Below are 20820 nucleotides of genomic sequence, written 5' to 3' on the forward strand. Positions count from 1 at the left end.
AAGCCAGTAAGCAACATTCATTTATGGTCTCTGCTTTAGTTCTTGCTTTCCAGGTTCCTATCCTGAACTGCTGCCCTACTTCGAACTTCATGACGAACTATGAACTATAAGCTGAAATAAATCCTTTCATCCTGAAGTTGCTTTTGGTCACAGTACTTTGTCAGATTAATTTGTCAAATTAAGACAGTGACTCATAACTAATCTCAGCACTTAGAAGCTGAGGCAGAAGTGTCAAGAGTTCAAATCTATCCTGGGCTACACACTAATTCTAGGTCATTTTGGGCTACAGAATAAGATTATGCCTTAAAATAAACAAACAAATAAACAAACAACCCACAATACTACCTCAATTTCAATAGGGGAAAATTCTTCCCCTTGAAGAAGTAAACAGTAAATCTGGGCATGGTAGTGCAGGCCTTTGATTTTAGCACTCAGGAAGCAGAGGCAGATGGAGCTCTGTAAGTTCCAGGTTGGCCAGGGCTACGTAGTGAGGCCTTGTCTCAACAAAAAAGGGGGGATGGGGATGGGAGCAGTAATCATGCTAAGTGGAACAAAGCTGATGAGCAAGCACTAGGTTCCAGAAGAGATTTCATATGATTACTCTTCTTTGACAGAACCTTCTTTTGTGATGCACAAATGCTTCTAAGTATAGATAGTAGATACCTAACAGTCAAACTACATCCCTAAATTGCCTCTGGCATCTCATGATTGCAGGACTTGAGAAAAAAACAAACTGATTTCCCCAAGAGAAACAAAACAAGAAGGATTCAATTTAGTAATTTCTTCCCAAACTACTAGCCAGGGTTCAATTAGACAAAGATGACAATTCCAGGGGGAAAGTTGAATAACTCCTGAAAGTTCAAACCTAAGTGCAGACTCAAGATTCACCGGCTCTGATTATAAGCAGCCAATGACTTGACCACAAACTCCAACTGGTAAAGAACGACGAATGAGACAGATACAAACTATCCATTCCTCTTTTCTCCTCAATCGCATTCTTTCAAATACAACACATATAGGCAGGACCTTAGAGCCACAGGAATCACCATTAGTGGCCTTCATCCTAAGTCTGGGTATGACCACTGATTGACCTATAATTCCTGTGCAGGCAGATCCTTGAGAGCCTAGATAATAGAGGATCATTTGCATCAGGAGCCCACACATCTTTATCACACTGCAGAGGGAAACACTCCAGATCTGTCATATTTCCCAAGTACAGTCTCTGGAACCCGGTCAAACTGGAACTGGAACCTAGTTCCTAAAATGTACTCTGTGCACATTAACTCTTCTAAATAAAATTTCCCAGCTTTTAAAAAAGTTTCTTTGCACAACTGGTTTTTGGTAGGACTTTTCTTGTACCTTTCCAAAGTGAAATTATTTGAAACCCTCCCTCCCCATATATAAAAATATATATCCTTTCAGCATCATTTGACCGAAGTATAAAGCAACCTGGTTGGCCTCCATGCATCCGATGGCATCTTCCAAGAGTGAAAACTCCACGCAGACATAGCCATAGTCGTAACCTGGGGACAGCATTTAAATACAGACGGGAGTGGTGTTAGTGCCTTGCAAACATAAAAGACACACTTATATCCCCTGTTCTGAACCCCTTAAACACAAACCCTCCCATCTATCCCCTCCCTCCTCGACACTAGGCAAAGGTGCTTCCACAAACAGAAAAAGTACTGAAGGAAAAAGTCTGGGTACTTCTGAAGTTTGAAATTCATTCTAAATGGCTTTTTTTCCCTATTAACTAAGAAGATTCTTTGCCCTCTTATCACTGCTGATCAGGAAAGGGTACCCCAGAATTGAGTAATTTCACAGAAAGTTCATGTGGGACCCAAAACATTTTAATGACAGGCTGAATCTTCTGGAAAACAGCCAACAAGAACAGAAAAGTATCTGAAAAAAAAAATGTATCCAAAGAGAAGGGAAGAGAAGCAATTATTTCAAAGCTATGTTAAGAGTCACCGTTCTTCAAGCAGAAACCACCTTCACAGAGAAGTGCTGACTGAATGGCGCAACTATCCTATTTGAATACCACAGTAGGCTTCCAGTTGACAGGAAACAGACCATTTCAGCCACCACCATCACCATCACCACTCACCCCCATTCCAAACTCAAGTAAAAAACCAGCTAAAATCTTTATAAAAGGAGGAAGGTATAAAAGCATATATATGAATAGCTGGATCCAAAATTGTGCTTACATGCAAAAAGCTGATGGTAGAGCAAGCAAGGGAAAGACAGCAGTTGTTAGTAATCAATGCATGTTCAATAACTCTAGGTTCATCGTAAAATGCCCTTCATCTTAACACTGAAAAAGTATTATCTGCAGCACAGGCCTGAGGCTCTAATGACCCACGAAACTGGGAAGTCATGGGATTTACAGGCTGCTGAACTCTATTTATTAACCTGTCTCATAGCTCCTATATGCTACCATATGATTACAAAAACACACTTGTCACTGCAATGTTCCACATGTGGCTTCCATGCTTCCTCCTTTTCCTCACAGGATAAAGAATCTCACCTCTAGAACTTACACAATGCAAATGGAACAAAAAAATAGATATGATTTATTTAGATGAAAAATAAACAGAGGGAAAGAACACAATGTAAAATCTATGTGGATTTTAAACATAAAGTAGATATAACAAGAGGACACTGATACTCATTGAATTAAGACATCAAAAGCCACAGTTTACAGAGCAAATTCCAGGACAGCTAGTGCTACAGAGAGAAATTACCTTGAAAAAGAATTTTAAAAAAAAAGTAACTTGGCTAGAGTTTACCTCAGTGGTGTATAAGGTTCTGGATTCAAAATTTGCTACCAACAAGAGACAAAGAGAAGCTGGCCTAGTGGCACATGCCTATCATTTTAGCTCACAGAAAGGAAGCTGACACAAGATAATTACAATTCAAAGTCAGCCTGGACTAAATAGTGGGACCCCTTCTCAAAAATAAAATAAGGGCTGAGAGTTGGCTCAACTACGAGTATATTTTTGCTCTTCCCAAGGACCCAGGTTGGGTTCCCAGGACCCACATGGTGTCTCAACTTTCTGTAACTACAGTTCCACAGGATGCAATGCCCTCTTCTGACCTCATACATGGTACACAGACATATATGCGGGCAAAACGTTCATACACATAAAACAATAAATCTTTTAAATTCTTTTTAAAAAATAAAAAAAAAACCTTAAAAAAACATACCAAATTTGGTGAAACGGGCTGGATTCTTTGTTACATGGAATAAATGGTCTAAAATGTTTTATGATAGTAATAACTTTGACTTTAGACTTGATAACTATTTTAACTACAAAATGTTGTATAATGATACAATAAGGTATATCCTTTCTTTGAGTTTAGGAAATAACCAGAAAAAAAAAAAAACAAAAGTTTCTAAAAACCTTAGCACTACCTTGGGCTGAGAGATAGAGAATTTTTTTCTTTTTTAAAGAGAGAGTCTTACCATGTAACTCTAGCTAGCCTGGAACTCACTGGGTGGACCAGGCTGGCATTGAATTTATAGAGATCCGCCTGCCTCTGCCTCCAGAGTGCTGGGAATAAAGATGTACACCACCACACCTATCTAGAGACAAAATTTTCTATCCTAATTTCACAGTTTTGGCCAACTCCAACTTGTTTAAACTTACCACAAAAATCAGTTTCCTCTTATCTGTACACCATACTAATGCTTTAGTATACATATTTGTATACAACCTGTAAACTATGGAAATTTTTTTATTCAATTACTTTCAAGTGGAGTTTTGTAAACAAATTCAGTTTGATATTATATATATATATATATATATTACACATTATATAAAAATATACATTGGACATTCTGCATTTTTAAAAATAGTTCTAAATATCCTTTCAAAGCACCAAAGACTAACACAAAGGAACACAGATACCTTTTATCACCAAATTTCTACTGCAAATACTCAAAAGCATGTCCATAATCAGAAAGAGGTAGCCATGGATCAAACAGATGCTCTCTTGAATGCTTTGATTACCGCTAAAAACATTATCAAAGGAGTTCCCAAAAGTATGGAAAACAAAACTCTCTCCACAACTGTCAAAATAAAAAAACAAACAGATAACTAACACCAGATTGCAAAGCCCTACATTTCCTTGCTATGCTTAAAGAAGCAAACACTGTGGTCCAGAGGAAAACACAGACTCTGTGGGAAGAACAAGATGAATCATGACAATAAGCATATTCTGTTAGAGAATAAGCATGTTTTGATACTGAAGTCACTGGGAAGGAAAATATACAGTCTATAGGAGGCACAAATGAGCATCTGTAGATATCAACTTTACAATCACATGAAGTTCACAAGCCTACCACTCAAGTTTTTTCTGCACTAATGTTTAGCTATCAAAAGGACATATATCTAAGGTTTAACTATATAGTTTTTTTCTTTAAGGTACCCAACCTTGATTCCAAGCATTCTCTGCATTCAAACTTTATAGCTGTATCATAAAGATTTCAGAAACTGCCAGAAGACAATGATACTAAATATTTACATAGTACCTGTTACAAAAAAGGTTCTATTGCAAAATCCTTTGCATATACTGGTTTAATCCCCACAAGACTACTATAGGGGGATTTATTTATTTATTTATCTATTTATTTGGAAACAAAGAAAGAAAGGATAAGTAATTTGCTCAAAGACACCTTAGTTTTAATACCAGTGCTAAAAAGCCTTTTAAATCCAAGCAGTTCAGACTCAAATGGATACTATTCACCACACTGTATCCGCTTTCATTTTTTTCAGTATTAAGGGTTGAACTTTGGCACTTGCTAGATAAGAGCTCTACTTCTACAACTGAGCTATCAATCTAATCTTAGTCTTCTATGTACTCTTAAAAAATTATAGTGTGTGTGTTTGCATGCATGTAGGAATCAGAGATCAACTTTTTGTTGTTGATTTTTGTTCTCTGAGACAGGGTTTCTCTGTATACCCCTGGCTGTCCTGGAACTCAAGCTATAGATTGGGCTGGCCTAGAACTTAAAGATCCGCCTGCCTCTACCTCCTGAGTGCTAGGATTAAAGGTGTGCACCACCACTGCCCAGCTCAGAGTTCAACTTTTGGAATCATTCTCTCCTTTTAACATGTAGGCCTCAGGGATGGCACAGAGGTTGTTAGGATTGGTGACAAACCCACTGAGCCATCCTACCAACCTATCTTGTTATTCAAAATTTTTTAAAAATTAAAATACAATTACATCATTTTTCCTTCCCCTCTCCTCCCTCCAAATTCTCGAATGCCCCACGCTTATGTTCACACTCAAATTCAGGACCTCTTTTTCTTTGTTACTGTTACATATTTAAGCACCTAAACCTATAAATACAACCTGCTGAGTCCATTTGGTGTTGCTTGTATGTGTATAATTTCAAGGCTAACCACTTGGTATTCTTACTCTCAGACAAGGCTAAGCTGCCCAGGCTGACTTATTTGTTTTGTTTAGTTCAGTTTAGTTTTCTGAGACAGGGGTCTTGCTATGTAGCCCTGTGTGGCCTCAAACTTGGAGCAATTCTCCTGCTTTTACCAATGGAGTGTTGGGATTATAGGAGAGTGCCTCTAACCTGGCTCCCAGGCTAACCTCCAATCTCAGTCTCCTGAGTAGTTAGGACTACAAGCATGGGTCTCTAGGCCCTAGCCTTTCGCTCTGTAACAAGACCCTAAGATTGATTTAAATAAATGATCTTAATTTCAATTTTTTCAGCCTCAATACAGTTTGAGTCCCACATGCCTGAGGACAAATGAGTCCTTTCTATAACTAAGAAATACTGAAATTAGCAGCACAATAGTTACTCCTATTTTAATATTTATAGCAGAATCAATGTCAGTTGGCCTAAAGAAGCAAGTTAGGAAGTATTCACTCTCAATAAATGCCTCTATTGGCTCCCACAATTCTTCAGAAAAGTCAAAAACTAGAAAATTCTTATTATAAAAGATGGCTATAAAAATTATGTAACAATATGGAACTATATAGCAATTAAAACTTTAAAAATGAATACACCCTTATGGATAATTATGTAAATTGTACAAAAGAAGATTGGAATTAAATACAAACTGAATCTAACTCAGAAGTTAGAGACAAAAATCAGCATATGAGATAAAAACCATGCACTGTCAAAATTATACTTGGAGAGCCCAAGGTGAAGAACAACATACCATCTTTCAATATAGGTAAATCCAACATTGCCAGTTTTTCCTCCAGCGTTGCAACAGATCAGTTTTCCTTTGGTTGACACCAGATGAAGAGGTTGGTTTGCATTTAAGGGCCACAATGTATGAAAAATATATCACTTTAAATAACAGAAGCACAGCCAGCACAGTAAATGCTCACACTCAGAGAAACTTGGAATCAGAAATCAAATGAAGCCTTAGCCAAGTCTCATCCCCACCTCCATGATGATTCAGTGAAAAGGAAAACAGGATACAGAATGTAGGGGAGGGAGGCAGGGTTCAAGCAACCACAGATGATTATACAAAAATCTGAAAATGAATTGATGCAATACAATTGTATACAAAACAATTTAAATGATTGTATTGCTATAATGGAATAACCTGGGATTTTCTTATTTCCCAAATTTTACAATTATGGTAAGCTGACAATTCACAGGAAAAGTTCTAGTAGTCATAGAAGATTACTTTACCTAGAGAAGTAACATTCTGAAACCCAACAATGAATCCTGTATTCAAAATTACTTGGACTCAAGATGGTAAATACTGTTAACAATTCCACAAACAGATTTTTACCAAAGGAAGTAACAAAACATCTATTTTATTACCTTTTTATTTAATGTTGGTTTTCAGGAAGCCATCTTGGTAGGCTAAAGGGTCTTTGTATTTATTCATATGACTATTAAAAAAAGCATACCTGACATTTTCTAATCTAAATTCACAGATCTTCTAGAAATGTAAATATTCCTTATGCTTTTTTAAGGCAGCTAAGAAGGTTAAGAACAGAATAGGGGAAAGAACATCTAAAAAGGTAACACTTTCAGATCTTGCCTAGTAAGATCTGAATCTGACCCCCAGGACTCACATGGTGGAAGGAGAGAACCAAGTTCCTCCAAGTTGTCCTCTGACCTCCACACAAGCATTGTGACACACCCTTGTCACAGTTCATATACACACATAAGTAAACGTAAAATTTCAAATCTTATCATCTTCATTAATCATTTAGTTACCAAAAAGTATCTATGAAAATTAATTAGGTAAAGAGGAATAAGGTAAGAAACAAAGACCTGATAAGGAATATCCAACCAAACCCAAAACTAACTCTTTTGTCTCCATCCCTGCAAGGCTTGATTCTACAATGCTAACAAAAACAATCCCAGATTGTTTAAGTCAATGTCAGTTTACAACAGGCTCACCTTTTTTTCTTTTAGACCTTTTTATTGATTCTTTGTGAATTTTACATCATACATCCCAATCCCATTCATCTTCCCATCCCGTCATATCCGCCCTCTGCCCTTGTAACACCCCTCAAAATAAAATTTTAAAGAAAACCAAAACAAACACACAAAAAGAGAAAGAAAGAAAAAAGGAGAAAAAGTCTCCCCATGGAAGCTGTGCTTTAGTCCATACATCTTTACTTGTAAGTGTACACTGCAATGAGTCTGGTTTGAGGCCTTTGGCTTCTGCTACACCCTCTTACTGGGCCCTCACTCGGACTCCTCTTGGATATCCTATTGTTACTTTGTATCATGGAGATCCTGCAGCTTTGGATCTGCAGGTCTGGCCCCTTCACATGCTGGAACAGTTCATAGACGTGGACATTGGGGTGGGCCAACTCATAGCCCTGGCTCTGGGCCTGGTTGTTAGCTGGGTTGGTCAGTCTTCCAGTTTCCCCTCATCACCACCACCAGAGCAAGTTATCCACCATTGCCCCGGCCAGCTCACCCACTGCAACAGGCAGCAAGGAGCAGTGCTAGTTCTGTTCTCATGCCCTCAGGCCAGCTCACCCATACTCATATTACCAGGGCCAGCTCTACTGTTTTGCCCATGCAAGGTACAATGCCCTTGCCCAGGTGGCAAGAGGTGAGGGCATCTTTCCCTCACCCATGCCACCACATGGCAGACAAGGGGACAGAGTCAGTTCTCCTGCTCTCATGGCCCCCCTCCCACCCTGTTCCGCTCACCTGTGCCCCCACCAACAGGGTCAGCGATATTGTGTAGGGCCCACAATGCCCTAGTGCTGCAGCTGGTGATGGGCAGGACCAACTCTCACACTCTCATGACCTCAGAGCAAGCTCTCCCTTGCCCAGTGCACCATTATAGTTGGGAGTGGGGCCAGATTTCCCAAGGCACATTCGTGGGCCAGATCACCTGGGCCCCCATCAACGGGGTCAGTTCTATTGTGCTGCCCAGGTGAGATGCAAGACCTGCTCTCCCAAGTGCTGCAGCTGGTGAGGGGCAGGGTCAGCTCTCCCACTCTTGTGACCCCAGGACCAGCTTTCCCAGCTGCAGTAGGTGGCAAGGGGCAAGCCCACCTGTTTTAACAAATATTTTGTCTGCAATAGGCAGCAGTTTTCACACTTATCTATAAAACCTCAATTAACATAAACCTAGATGAGTTTCCTATTTAAGAGACTATTGTTAACCTTCAATAATTCTAGAATAGATACGCCAACTATAAAATGTAAAAGGGGAATTAAGATTATAGATTTTATCTCTTTTCTTTTTGTGTGTTTGAGTGTATTCATGTGCACCCATGGGGGCATAAGATCCACTGTAGCTGAGTAACAGGCAGTAATGAGGTAAACATCATGGGTGGTGGGAACTGCACTTCGGTTTTCTGGAAGTATACAAGCACTCTTTTTGAGGCAGGTTCTCACCATGTAACTCTGGCTAGCCTGGAACTCCCTACTGGTATTTAAAGACATGAAAGCACTCTTAACCAATGAACCATCTCTCCAGGATTTTAAAGAAATCAGGATTGTGGGAGTCACTGTTATTTTATTGAAATCTGATTTAAATAAAACTTTTTCTCTAAGCCGGGCGGTGGTGGCGCACGCCTTTAATCCCAGCACTCGGGAGGCAGAGCCAGGCGGATCTCTGTGAGTTCGAGGCCAGCCTGGGCTACCAAGTGAGCTCCAGGAAAGGCGCAAAACTACGCAGAGAAACCCTGTCTCGAAAAACCAAAAAAAAAAAAAAAAAAAAAACAAAAAAAAAACAAAACTTTTTCTCTAAACGAAAGTATTATGTCTGTAGAAGCAAACTATTATGAATGTAAAATGTACATGAAAACACTAATACAGACAGGCATTGTGGTGCACGCCTCTAATCCCAGCACTCAGGAGGCAGAGGCAAGCAGATCTCTAAGTTTAAGGCCTGTTGTGAAATAGTATTTTAACTAGGCAAAGATGTGTTACATTTGTTTATTCTATGGAACATTACTTTAACTGTGTAAAAGTGTGTTACATTTGTTTATGCTACATTTGTTTAATGATGTAAAGATGTGCTGCATTTGTTTCACCTTGCTTGCCTAAGGTATCTGATTGGTCTAATAAAAAGGGGAACAGCCAGGCCAGGTGGTGGTGGCTCATGACTTTAATCCCAGCACTCAGGAGGCGGAGTTCAAAGTCAGCCAGTGTGAGTTCCATGACAGTGTGAGTTCCATGACAGGCTCTAAAACTACACAGAAAAACCCTGTTGGCCAATAGCTAGGCAGAAGAGGGATAGGCAGGGCTGGCAGGCAGAGAGAATAAATAGGAGGAAGACTCCAGGCTCAGAAGAAGAATAAGAGAAAAGAGGAGGAAAGAACAAGGGAGATAGAGAGGGACAGGCTGCCAGAAACAAGAAGCCTTGAAAGTAAGATATACAGCCCAAGGCAAAAGATAAACGGGTTAATTTTTTTTTTTTTTTTTTTTTTTTTTTTTTTTTTTTTTTTTTTTGGTTTTTCGAGACAGGGTTTCTCTGTGTAGGTTTGCGCCTTTCCTGGAGCTCACTTGGTAGCCCAGGCTGGCCTCGAACTCACAGAGATCCGCCTGGCTCTGCCTCCCGAGTGCTGGGATTAAAGGCGTGCGCCACCAACGCCCGGCATAAACGGGTTAATTTAAGTTAAAAAAAAAAGAAAAAAAAAAAAAAAAAAAAAAAAACCTAGCCAGAAATGAGCCCAAGCTAGGCTGAGCATTCAAAACTAATAGTAAGTCTTCGTGTCATGATTTGGGAGCCGGTTGGCGGCCCAAAAGAAAAAGCCTGGTACAGAGGCCAACTTGGTCTACATAGTGAATTCTAGGACAGCCAGGCCTAGAGATATCCTGACTCAAAAAAGGAATAAGAAAACACTGATAGAAATTGTAGGGAACTTGGTTCTATAGTACCTACTTCCCTATTTTTATTTCTTTGAAAATACAGGTTTTTAGAAGAAAAGTAATATATCAAAAAGGTAAGAGATTTTTTTATTTAGGAAAAATCAAAACAGAACTGATTCAGATATCTGGATTGGTATCAACGGGACTAATAAACAAAAGGCCTAGGAACTTGTTTTATTAAAATTAAGAAATTCTCTAATTTATATGTCAAACTACCTTCTGGGAACAATGGAATTAGTCCACATGGAACTCATCACTTGGACATTTTATGAGCATTTCTAATTTGCTTCCTTTTAACTATGCACATAAGGATTGCTGGTGTGTGTGGGGGAGGGGAGCAGCACTGGAGAGATGGCTCAGCGGTTAAGAGCACTGACTGCTCTTCCAGATGACCTGGGTTCAATTCCCAGCACCGACACAGCATCTCACAACTGTCTGCAACTCCAATATCTGACACCCTCACACAGACATAAATGCAGACAAAACACCAATACAAATAAAATAAAAATAAATAACTCTTTTTCAAATTTATTTATTTTATTTCATGTGCATTGCTGTTTTGCCTGCACTGGAGTTGCAGACAGTTGTGAGCTGCCATGTGGGTGCTGGGAATTGAACCCGAATCCTCTGGAAGAACAATCAGCGCTCTTAACCGCTGAGCCATCTCTCCAGCACCAATAACTCTTAAATAAAGAATCGCTGGTCTATAATAGAGCAGATAAAATAAGGAAAACATATAGATCACTACTGGCTAAATTTCTCAAACTGCATATGGTTCTATTTTATTTAGTTTTCCATCTGTATCAATTGGTTATTTAAAGAAAATAAAGGGACAAGGACATGGATTTGTTCCCCTGCACCATACAAAATTAATAAATAAATAAAATAAAGGAAAAAATGTTCAGTTTTCCTATTTTCATTTTCTGAGACAAGATCTTCTATATAGGTTATCTAGACTAGTCTTGAACTCACTATATGGCCCAAAATGGCTTCAAACCCCCAGAAACCCTTTTGATTTAATGTACGCAAGTGCTGAGATTATAGGTAGGTATCACCAAAGCCCACTGGTTTTTATTTCAAAATCTAAAATTGGTCACATGGGTCATTTTATCCTGATGATGATGAATAGTTCTTTGGGTCCAGTGAAACAACCATTAGGAAACTTTCTTATTCAATTTATTTCCACTACACTGGCAGTAATGGTACTATGTGAACACAATGAAGGATAATGTCCTACCTTAGAGAACATAAACTAATAAACAAGTCACGATGAGAATAAGTTACATTCTACTTCAATGTGGTAATTAAGTCAAAGGGGAGCAGGTGTTTTTTTTTTTAAAGCCAGTGATCTCATTCAAATCATATTGTCACTCCTCCACCACCACCCACCCACCCCTGTGTACAAAACAACCAATCAGAAAATAAAAGAAAAAAAACTTTGTAAATCTGTTTTTTCCCAAGGCAAGAACACACTTCATCCTATGAGGAAAGATAGAGTAATTGGAGAAGGATCAACACAGAAGATCACCTGTAGCAAACTGACCAAACTGAGGTCCCAGATAGAGACTAAAATGTTCTTTTCGTTGCTGTGTCCCCAATCCTAGCACAGCACTTGGCACAGTATGGTACTCACTCAAAGCCACATCAACTGTAATGAATATCATCACTTGGGCAACATAAAAGTAACTTATAGTTCTGAACACAGACATAAGCTACAACTAACTCACATGTGATCACAGTCAAACCACATGTTCTGGACTTTGTTATCTATATGTAAAGTAGCAATGATAACTCCTTTTTTGCTTTTTTAGTTTTCTTCCAGACAGAATCTTGCTATGTAGCTCAAGCTGACCTCAACTTGCAGTAATCTTTCCTCGGCCTCCCAAGTTCTGCAATTATAGATACAGATGTAAGCCGCTATACCTAGCTGTAATACATACATACCACATACCAGAGTGGTTTCTGGTATGCAATAGCATCTTTCAGTACTTCTATGCTATTACAAAGCACAATCAGGAGCTAGAGAACACATAGCTGCCTCTATGGTACTGATTCTAAAATATGCTCTAGCAACAATATTTTAAGAGTTCAAGGCAGTATGAATTGAGTTCTAGTGCATATGAAAAATAGATCTGCTTCCTATATAGGTCATAAAATCACTTTATTATGACTAGAAAAAAATTACATGATCTATAAACATCTTTTTCCATTGCTTTGATACTAGCACAAAAGGACCCTAAACACTGCTGTTTTTTTTTTTTCCTTATTGTTTTTGAGACAGGGTCTCATTTATATAGCCCTGGTTGGTCTTAAAGTCACAGAGACCTGCCTCTGCCTGAGTGCTAGGATTAAAAGTATTCACCACCACGCATGGCAAAAGGCCATTTCAAAATAGCCTCTGTCAAAGTTTCCGATCCCCAAAAGCTTCTTTTTACTGCATTTGTCAAACTTTTTTTTAAACAATAGTAATCTGGGGCTGGTGAGATGGCTCACCAGTTTGCCACATAATGCTGATGATCCAAGCTTGATCCTCAGTATCCATGGTGGAAGGAGATGCCACAAAATTATTTTCTGACCTCCAAATATGCAAAGTCACAAGTATGCGCGCACACACATTAATAATAAAATTGAAATTTAAAAAAGGTGTTTTCTAGGGTTTCATATTAGTCCAAAAGACAAAAGGGGCTGAGCATGGTGTTAAACATCTTTAATTCCAACACCAGGAGGCAGAGGTAAATGGATCTCTCTGAGTTCAAGGCCATCCACATTCTACATAGTGAATTCCAGGAGAGCCAGGGCCAAATAGTGAGACTCTTGCTCCCCAGTTCCCTCAAAGGGCACATTTTCACTTTTGCTTGTTTCAGTTTCTTTTTTGTCTTGTTTTGTTTGAGACAGGGTCTCACTATGAAGCTCAGGCTGGCCTCAAACTCAGAAATACTCCTTGCCTCTGCCTCCCTAGTGCTGGGATTAAAGGCATGTGCTGCCACATCTGGCTGAAATATTTTTTATTATAAATAGTTTTAAGTGATTTATATTGTTATAAATAATGAAACAGAAAACACTATTCCCAGGATTGTAAGAGTAGAGCATGTACCTAGGATGCAAGATCCCGAGGTAGGTCCAAAGACCAGCACCAAAACAAAAGGAAAGGAACTTCACTCTCAGTGCATGTTTTTAGAAATTAAAATTAACTTGGCCCGGGGCTGGAGAGATGGCTCAGAGGTTAAGAGCACTGGCTGTTCTTCCAGAGGTCATGAGTTCAATTCCCAGCAACCACATGGTGGCTCACAACCATCCATAATGAGATCTGGTGCCCTCTTCTGACCTGCAGGTATATATGCAGACAGAACACTGTATACATAATAAATAAATAAATCTTTAAAAAAAAATTAACTTGGCCCACTCACTGTTCAGTGCTCTACTTCTAGAGTTGCACACACATGCTAATTCACTTTGAGGCTGAATAAACACATGCCAATAATATAATAGCATTTACCCATCAATTCACACATAGCCTCTATAGTTGCCAGGAATTTCTGTAGCCTACAGTACAATATAACATAAGCTGACTAATTCTTTCTTGTTTGATTTAAAGAGAGAAAAGGCAGAAAATCATTTAGTGAGACTGAAATAAGTTGGGCCTTCTAAGGTTTCTCAGGGCTTACTGTGTGTAATGTTCTTTGAAAATTTATAATTGTAAAATATAATTTTATATATTTGAAAAAAATATAACAAATTTTACAAACTAAAATTTTTTTAATAAAAAAATACAGGGTCTCTGAATGGTTGTACTAAAACTCTTAACAGACCAGGCTGGCCTCGAATTCACAGAAATCCTCCTGCCTTTGCTTCTGGAATGCTGAGATCAAAGATGGATGCCACCATACCTGGCAAAAACTCAAATACATTTAAGACTGCAAATACTACTTTTTAAAAAAATACCTCCTAGACTAGAGACTGAGTATGGTGGTGCTTGTCTCTAGTCCTAGCCAACAAGGTTGATGAGACAAAAAGGATCACTAGAGTCCAGGAGTTTGAAGTAGGCCTATAAAACAAAGCTACACCTTAAATCAGGCGGGTTGGCAGATGCCTCATTCTAGCACTTGAAGCAGAAAAAGGTGGATGAAGAGTTCAAGGTCATCTTAGGCTACATAACAAAGTCTGGTCAAGCCTGAGCTATTGAGACTAAATAAATAAAAACAGTGGCTGGAGAAATGGCTCAGGAGTTAAGAAAACCCACTGTTCTTGCAGAGGACCTGGGTTTATTTCCTAGCACCCTCATGGTGGCTCACAACTATCTATAACTCCGGTTCCCAGGGTTCCAACACCTTCTTTTGGCCTCTGCAGGCACTGCATACATAGGGTGCACTTATATACATGCAGGAAAACATTCATACACATAAAGTAAAAATAATTATTTTTTAAAAAAGGAGTGGTGGTGCAGGCCTTTAATCCTAGCACTTGTGGGCAGAGGCAGGCGGGCTACATACCAAATTCCAGGATAGCCAGAGCTACATATTGAGACCAAGTCTCAAAAAAAAAAAAAAAAAAAAAAAAAAGAAAGAAAGAAAGAAAGAAAGAAAGAAAGAAAGAAAGAAAGAAAGAAAGAAAGAAAGAAAGAAAAAGTGTGGTGATATATCCTGATAACCCCAGCATTCAGGCTGGATCCATTTTTCTCTACTCCTTTCCTAATCATTTCCTATGAGACCCCTGAAAAGTACTCACTTCTTTTATTTTACCCCTTTAAAATTTAGAGATAGAACAAATAAATATTTATCTCTGTAAATAATAACTTTAGCATTTGTTTAGACATTAATTCTTTTTTAACCCTGTTGCCTCTAAGTGATATCTACGGTTTGAATGCACTCCCTCAAGTTCAAATGAGAAATTTAATCCCTGAATCAACAAAGGTTTGAGAAGCAGAGATTAAGAGGTGTTTAGCTTTTAAGGGCTCTACCTTTATAAGTGGATTAATGCTGTTATTCTGGAATAGGTTAGGTACTTTGGGAGTATTATAGGGTGAATTATACCTTCTGTCTCTCGCCTCCTTTTGTCCTCTACCTTCTGCCATAGCAGAATGTAGCAAGAAGGCCCCTGTGAGACTTGACTCATTGGTTAAGAATACTTTTTGCTCTGGCAGAGGACCTGGGTTTGATTCCCAGCAAGCACATAAGAGATGACAATTTTCTGTGACTCCTTTTCCAGGGGATCTGATCCTGGAATCTGTGGGCAATGCACACGTGATTCAAGTACATACATGCAGGCAAAAATACCCATATATATAGTGAATGAATTTTAAAAAAGCTAACAGAATGGTAAATTCTTTAAACTTTGAGGCCAAAAGAATGCACGAGCATAAGAAATGATAGATGCCCCTTACAAAAGCTGAATTATAAGATTTTACAAACACGTTGCAGAAAAATAGAATACACAATCCAGATACCCATTTTCTAAAAACCTCTAGCTTTGGGCTGGGCCTGGTAGCCTTTAACCCCAGTACTCTGGAGGCAGGTGGATCTCTGAAAGTTTGAAGTCAGTCTGGTCTACAAAGCAAATTCCAGCCAGTCAAAGCTATTTGGTGAGACGCTATTCACCCCACCTCATCCTACCCAGAAAAACAAACAAACAAATAAACAAAAACTGGTGATATAGCTCAGTTGACAGAATGCTTGCCTAACATGCACAATGCACAGTTCATTGCTAGCACTGCTGCCACTGCCAGGCATAGTGGCAGACACCTATAATTAGAGCACCCAGGAGGAAAAAGCTACTTCAAGGTCTCTCTTGGCTATACATAAAGTATGAAGGCTAGCCTAAGGTACATGAGACCTTTTAAAAAACAAAAACAAAAAAAGTGGCTCATTGGTTAAAAGTGTTTATTGTTTTTGCAGAGGACCTTGGTTCAGTTCTCAGTACTCATAGTGGCTCATAATCATCTGTAACTTCAATTCCAGAGGGTCCAATGCCCTTTTCTAACCACCATAGGCACCTGCACTCACATGATGCACAAAAATTCACACAGGTACACATACAAATAAATAATATTTTTAAATTCAGTATGCTTACAATTGTACAACTATCAACACTACCTAAAGCATTTTACCACCTTAAAGAAATCCCATATCCATTAAGCAGCCATTCCTCATTCCCACTAATTTTCTGTTTCTGTGGCTAGATCTCTTATAGATATTCCTTAAAAATATAGTCACAGGGGTTGGGGATTTAGCTCAGTGGTAGAGGGCTTGCCTAGCAAGCGCAAGGCCCTGGGTTCGGTCATCAGCAATGTTTAAAATTTTATATATATATATATATATATATATATATATATATATATATATAGTCACAAAAATATGTGGTTGGTTGTGTCTGGCTTCTTTCATGTTTTCCAGGCTCATCCACATTTCAGTGTATTTTAGCAACCCATCCCTTACAATGGAAATTTATATTAATTGTGTCAACTTGTTTCCCTCCACCAACGAAATTCCTTTGTTGTAATACACGAGCAGTTTATTTCTAGTGCTGAACAGTATTCCAACTGTATGCAGTATATTCTACAGATTAGCAAATCATCAAAAGACATTCTTCTCCTGACACTTTCCCAGGAATACATAAGTCAAGGTAATATAGTTAAGGAAGCTATGCTTGCAAAGAACAAATGAAAAATGAAAAAGTCTGTAATCTCGTACTTGTAATTCCGAAATTCAAAAATATCTTAAATAACAAGTTTCAAAGATGGTTGGGGAGAGGCAGTAAACAGATGGACAGTTTTATGAGATAACTCCCAACTGACCTGAAACTTGCAATTCTATACCTTGGTTCCCTCAGTGCTGGAATTACAAGTGTACATCATCATATCTGGCTTTATAATGAAACTAAAAGGATCAACTCTATACATTCTAAATAAATATTTCTATTATATTATAAGTAACATCTATGACTCTGGCAAGACATAACTCAATCTAAAACAACTGACTAGTTCGGTTGTCATAGTGGTTTGAAACAGGGTCTCCTGTAGGTATAAAATGGCATTGAACTTTTTATATACCTTAGGCAGACCTTGAACTCTTGATCCTTCTGTCTCTACCTCATAAGTACAATTTGTGTGCATGCATGGGTGATTTTGTGTGTGTGTGTGTGTGTGTGTGTGTGTGTGTGTGTGTGTGTGTGTACATGTGGGGGGGGTGTCTTACAAAAAGGCATTTGATCATTTGTTACTGACTTTCAGATAGTTGAAAGTCACCATGAAGTGGCTGGGAATTGAGCCTAGGTCCTCTGCATGAGCAGCCAGTGCGCGTTTTCTTTTTCTCTCTCTCTCTCTCTCTCTCTCTCTCTCTCTCTCTCTCTCTCTCTCTCTCTCTCTCTCTCTGTGTGTGTGTGTGTGTGTGTGTGTGTGTGTGTGTGTGTGTGTGTGTGAGAGAGAAACAACTCTAGCTGTCTTTGATCCTGCTCTGTAGACCAGGTTGACTTAGAACTCACAGAGCTCCACCTGCCTCTGCCTCCCGAGTGCTGGGATTAATGGTGTGCACCGCGACCCCTGGAGCTTCAGCCAGTGCTCTGAACCACCGAGCCATTTCTCCAGCTTCTCTTCATATTTTTCAAGACAGGATCTTTCACTGAAACTGGAGCCCAGCAATTCAGCAAGTGCTGGGATTGTGGTTATGTGCTGAGGTACCTGACATTTTGTGTGAGTGCTGGTTCCCATGATAAGGTGACAAGCACTTTACCTAGTGTGTCAACTCCTCAGCCTTTAGAAATACATTTACAGCCGGGCGGTGGTGGCGCACGCCTTTAATCCCAGCACTCAGGAGGCAGAGGCAGGCGGATCTCTGTGAGTTCGAGGCCAGCCTGGGCTACCAAGTGAGTTCCAGGAAAGGCGCAAAGCTACACAGAGAAACCCTGTCTCGAAAAAACAAAAAAAAAAAACATTTACTTTTAGCCACCACCAACCAGAGGTGCTAACTTTCTAATAAGATTAAAAAAAACAAAAACAAACACCAAATTTAGCTGTGCAGTGGCAGCACATACCTTTAATCCCAGCACTCGGGAGGCAGAGACAAGTGGTTCTGAGTTTGAGGCCTGCCTGGTCTATAATGTAAGTTCCAGGATAGCCAGGGTTACACAGAGAAACACTGTCTCAAACAAACAAACAAACAAACAAAACACCATAAGTGTTAATAGTGATATATCCTATATATCTAATAAATAAGAACTTAAAAACAAGGTAACTATGGAGTGATGGTGGGCAAAGCTTCAGTATTAAGTAAAAGGGAAGCCAAGAACTAAATCCTAGAAGATAAGTGGAGATCAAAAGAAAGAGAGCAGTTAAAAGGATCTGACAAAGAAATAAACAGGTATTGGTCAAAGACTGAAGACAAGCTTAGTTTGGTTACAGATAATAGGAAGTTAGAAAATGATACAGAATGAGATCAAACAGCCAAAGACCCGAGTGTAACATGACCTGACTGGCATTGTTTAAAGTTCATTCTACTTGTAACCTACAGTTATAAAACCAGTAACATGGAATTGGTAACCAAATTTTTTCATTTAAAAAAAAGAAAAGAAAGAAAAACTACATATTGAATATACAATTATTTCATATAACAAAAGGCCATTGTTTTTAACAACCTTAAGTCAGCCAATTATGATTCTAGTAACTATTACAGGTAGCAAACTTAAAACCTTCTTCTTTGGGTCCTCAACATTTATGTCATTTTACCTTGCTTGCAAACCTGACTGTTGAAATGGAAATCATTGAGTATTAAAGAAACTGAAGAGTTTAAACTGCTGCTTTTTAAACATTAAGATATCGCTTCTTTACTAACAATATCAGCATTTAATGAAAGTGCAGTTCATGACACAAGACTGAAACTCAGGCTATCACCCTGTAAGTTAAAAGCATACCTAGGTTATAAATTCTATCTTTAGGTCTCAAAAGAGAGTATATATCAGACATATGCAACAAACACCTACAAAATTAAAGCACACAAAACAACATATCTACTCTTAATCATGTCTTCACAAAATCAGGGTTGGTGTATTTAAAACAAATAAATAATTGTTTTCTGAGAAATAAAACTTCTGAATTTTTATTTCTGAATATTTGTAGACTTAAAAGTCATACTATTTTAAGCACAATAATTTATTTTTATGTGTAACTTTTCACTGCAGAACCCATGACAACAAAGAAGCTATCTTATTAGACACAAAAATTCCACCCCAAACTGGGTGGTGATGACACACCCCTGTAACCCCAGAATTAGGGAGGCAGAGGCAAACAGATCTCTGTAAGTTCAAGGCCAGACTGGTCTACAGAGTGAGTTCCAGGATGGCCAGGGCTACACAGAGAAACCTTGTCTCAAAAAACCAACCCCCCCCAAAAAAAAAATTCCATTCCACTGTAAATTACTTAAAAGTTAACTATAAAGTCAGGTTAATAGCTCAAAGATAAAATGCTTGCCCAGCCCACCTAAGAGCCTGGGTTCAATCCCCAACAAAATAAATAAATAAATAAATAAATAAATAAATAAATAAATGAATAAACAAACAAATAATAAAAACAGCCAAGTGGTGGTGGCACACGCCTTTAATCCCATCACTTGGGAGTTCGAGGCCAGCCTGGTCTACAGAGCGAGATCCAGGACAGGTACCAAAACTACACAGAGAAACTCTGTCTCAAAAATAATAATAATAATAATAATAATAATAATAATAAACTATATCCTCCAAAATATGACATACTGCTGCTAGAAGATGCCTTTAAACATATTACTGAGACTCTATGTTCTATGAAATGATAAATGCTCTATTTTCTTCAGTTCAAAATTCTACACAACAGATCACTTAAAGATTACCTTTATTTTTATTTCCTTAATTTTTGGTTTTTCAAGACAGGACTTCTTTGTGTAGCTTTGACTATCCTGAACTCTCTGTAGACCAGGCTGGCCTCAAACTCAGAGATCCACTTGCCTCTGCCTCTGAGCGCTGGGATCAAAAGTGTGTGCCACTACCACCCAGCCGATTATCTTCATTTTTAATCTACTTCATATTATGAAGTCCCAAAAATATTTGGCAAAACTTTTTGAGTACATGGTATTTCACTTCTTTCTACTTTCCTATAAGTAAGATTTAAAGGAAGTGACCAAAGGTGGCATTCAAAAATACTAGGAACATACATTGCATTTCAGACTTCAGACAGAGGTTAAAGAGAAACTCTTCGAGATCTATTCATGGATTTCAAAGCCTTCTTAGAGGAAGACAAAGTTGGAGAAACTATAAGTTTGAACAATTTCTCTGGTAAGCTGCTAAATTTAACTTTGAAACAATGAAATATAAAACTTTATACACAGCAAGCTTATTATATCTCACTAGGCTCAAATGTAAGCATCCCATCATCATGAAAAACATAAATACCAAATTTAATAATTTAATCATATAAAACATTCAAAGATAGATGCTACAACACTCACTTTGTATCTCACAGGCACTCA

At 38.5% G+C, this 20820-nt stretch overlaps 1 protein-coding gene across 14 annotated transcripts in view; it reads right to left on the reverse strand.

The window, feature by feature from the left end:
* The window catches only part of Rbm6 (RNA binding motif protein 6), a 128481-nt gene that overhangs the window by 79135 nt on the left and 28526 nt on the right, over positions 1–20820 (reverse strand). For 8 of the 14 annotated variants that reach the window (XR_013052518.1, XM_042281620.2, XM_076575490.1 and 5 more), the window contains one exon: positions 1450–1523. The exons of the other annotated variants lie outside the window; for them this stretch is intronic. Coding sequence is in view for 7 of the 8 variants with exons in the window: in XM_042281620.2 (XP_042137554.2) it covers positions 1450–1523 (74 nt within the window). In the remaining variant the exon portion in view is untranslated. The remainder of the gene's footprint in view (positions 1–1449; positions 1524–20820) is intronic. 14 annotated transcript variants of the gene reach the window in all.

The sequence above is a fragment of the Peromyscus maniculatus genome, chromosome 7 (assembly GCF_049852395.1).
Source record: "Peromyscus maniculatus bairdii isolate BWxNUB_F1_BW_parent chromosome 7, HU_Pman_BW_mat_3.1, whole genome shotgun sequence".
Lineage (NCBI taxonomy): Eukaryota > Metazoa > Chordata > Mammalia > Rodentia > Cricetidae > Peromyscus > Peromyscus maniculatus.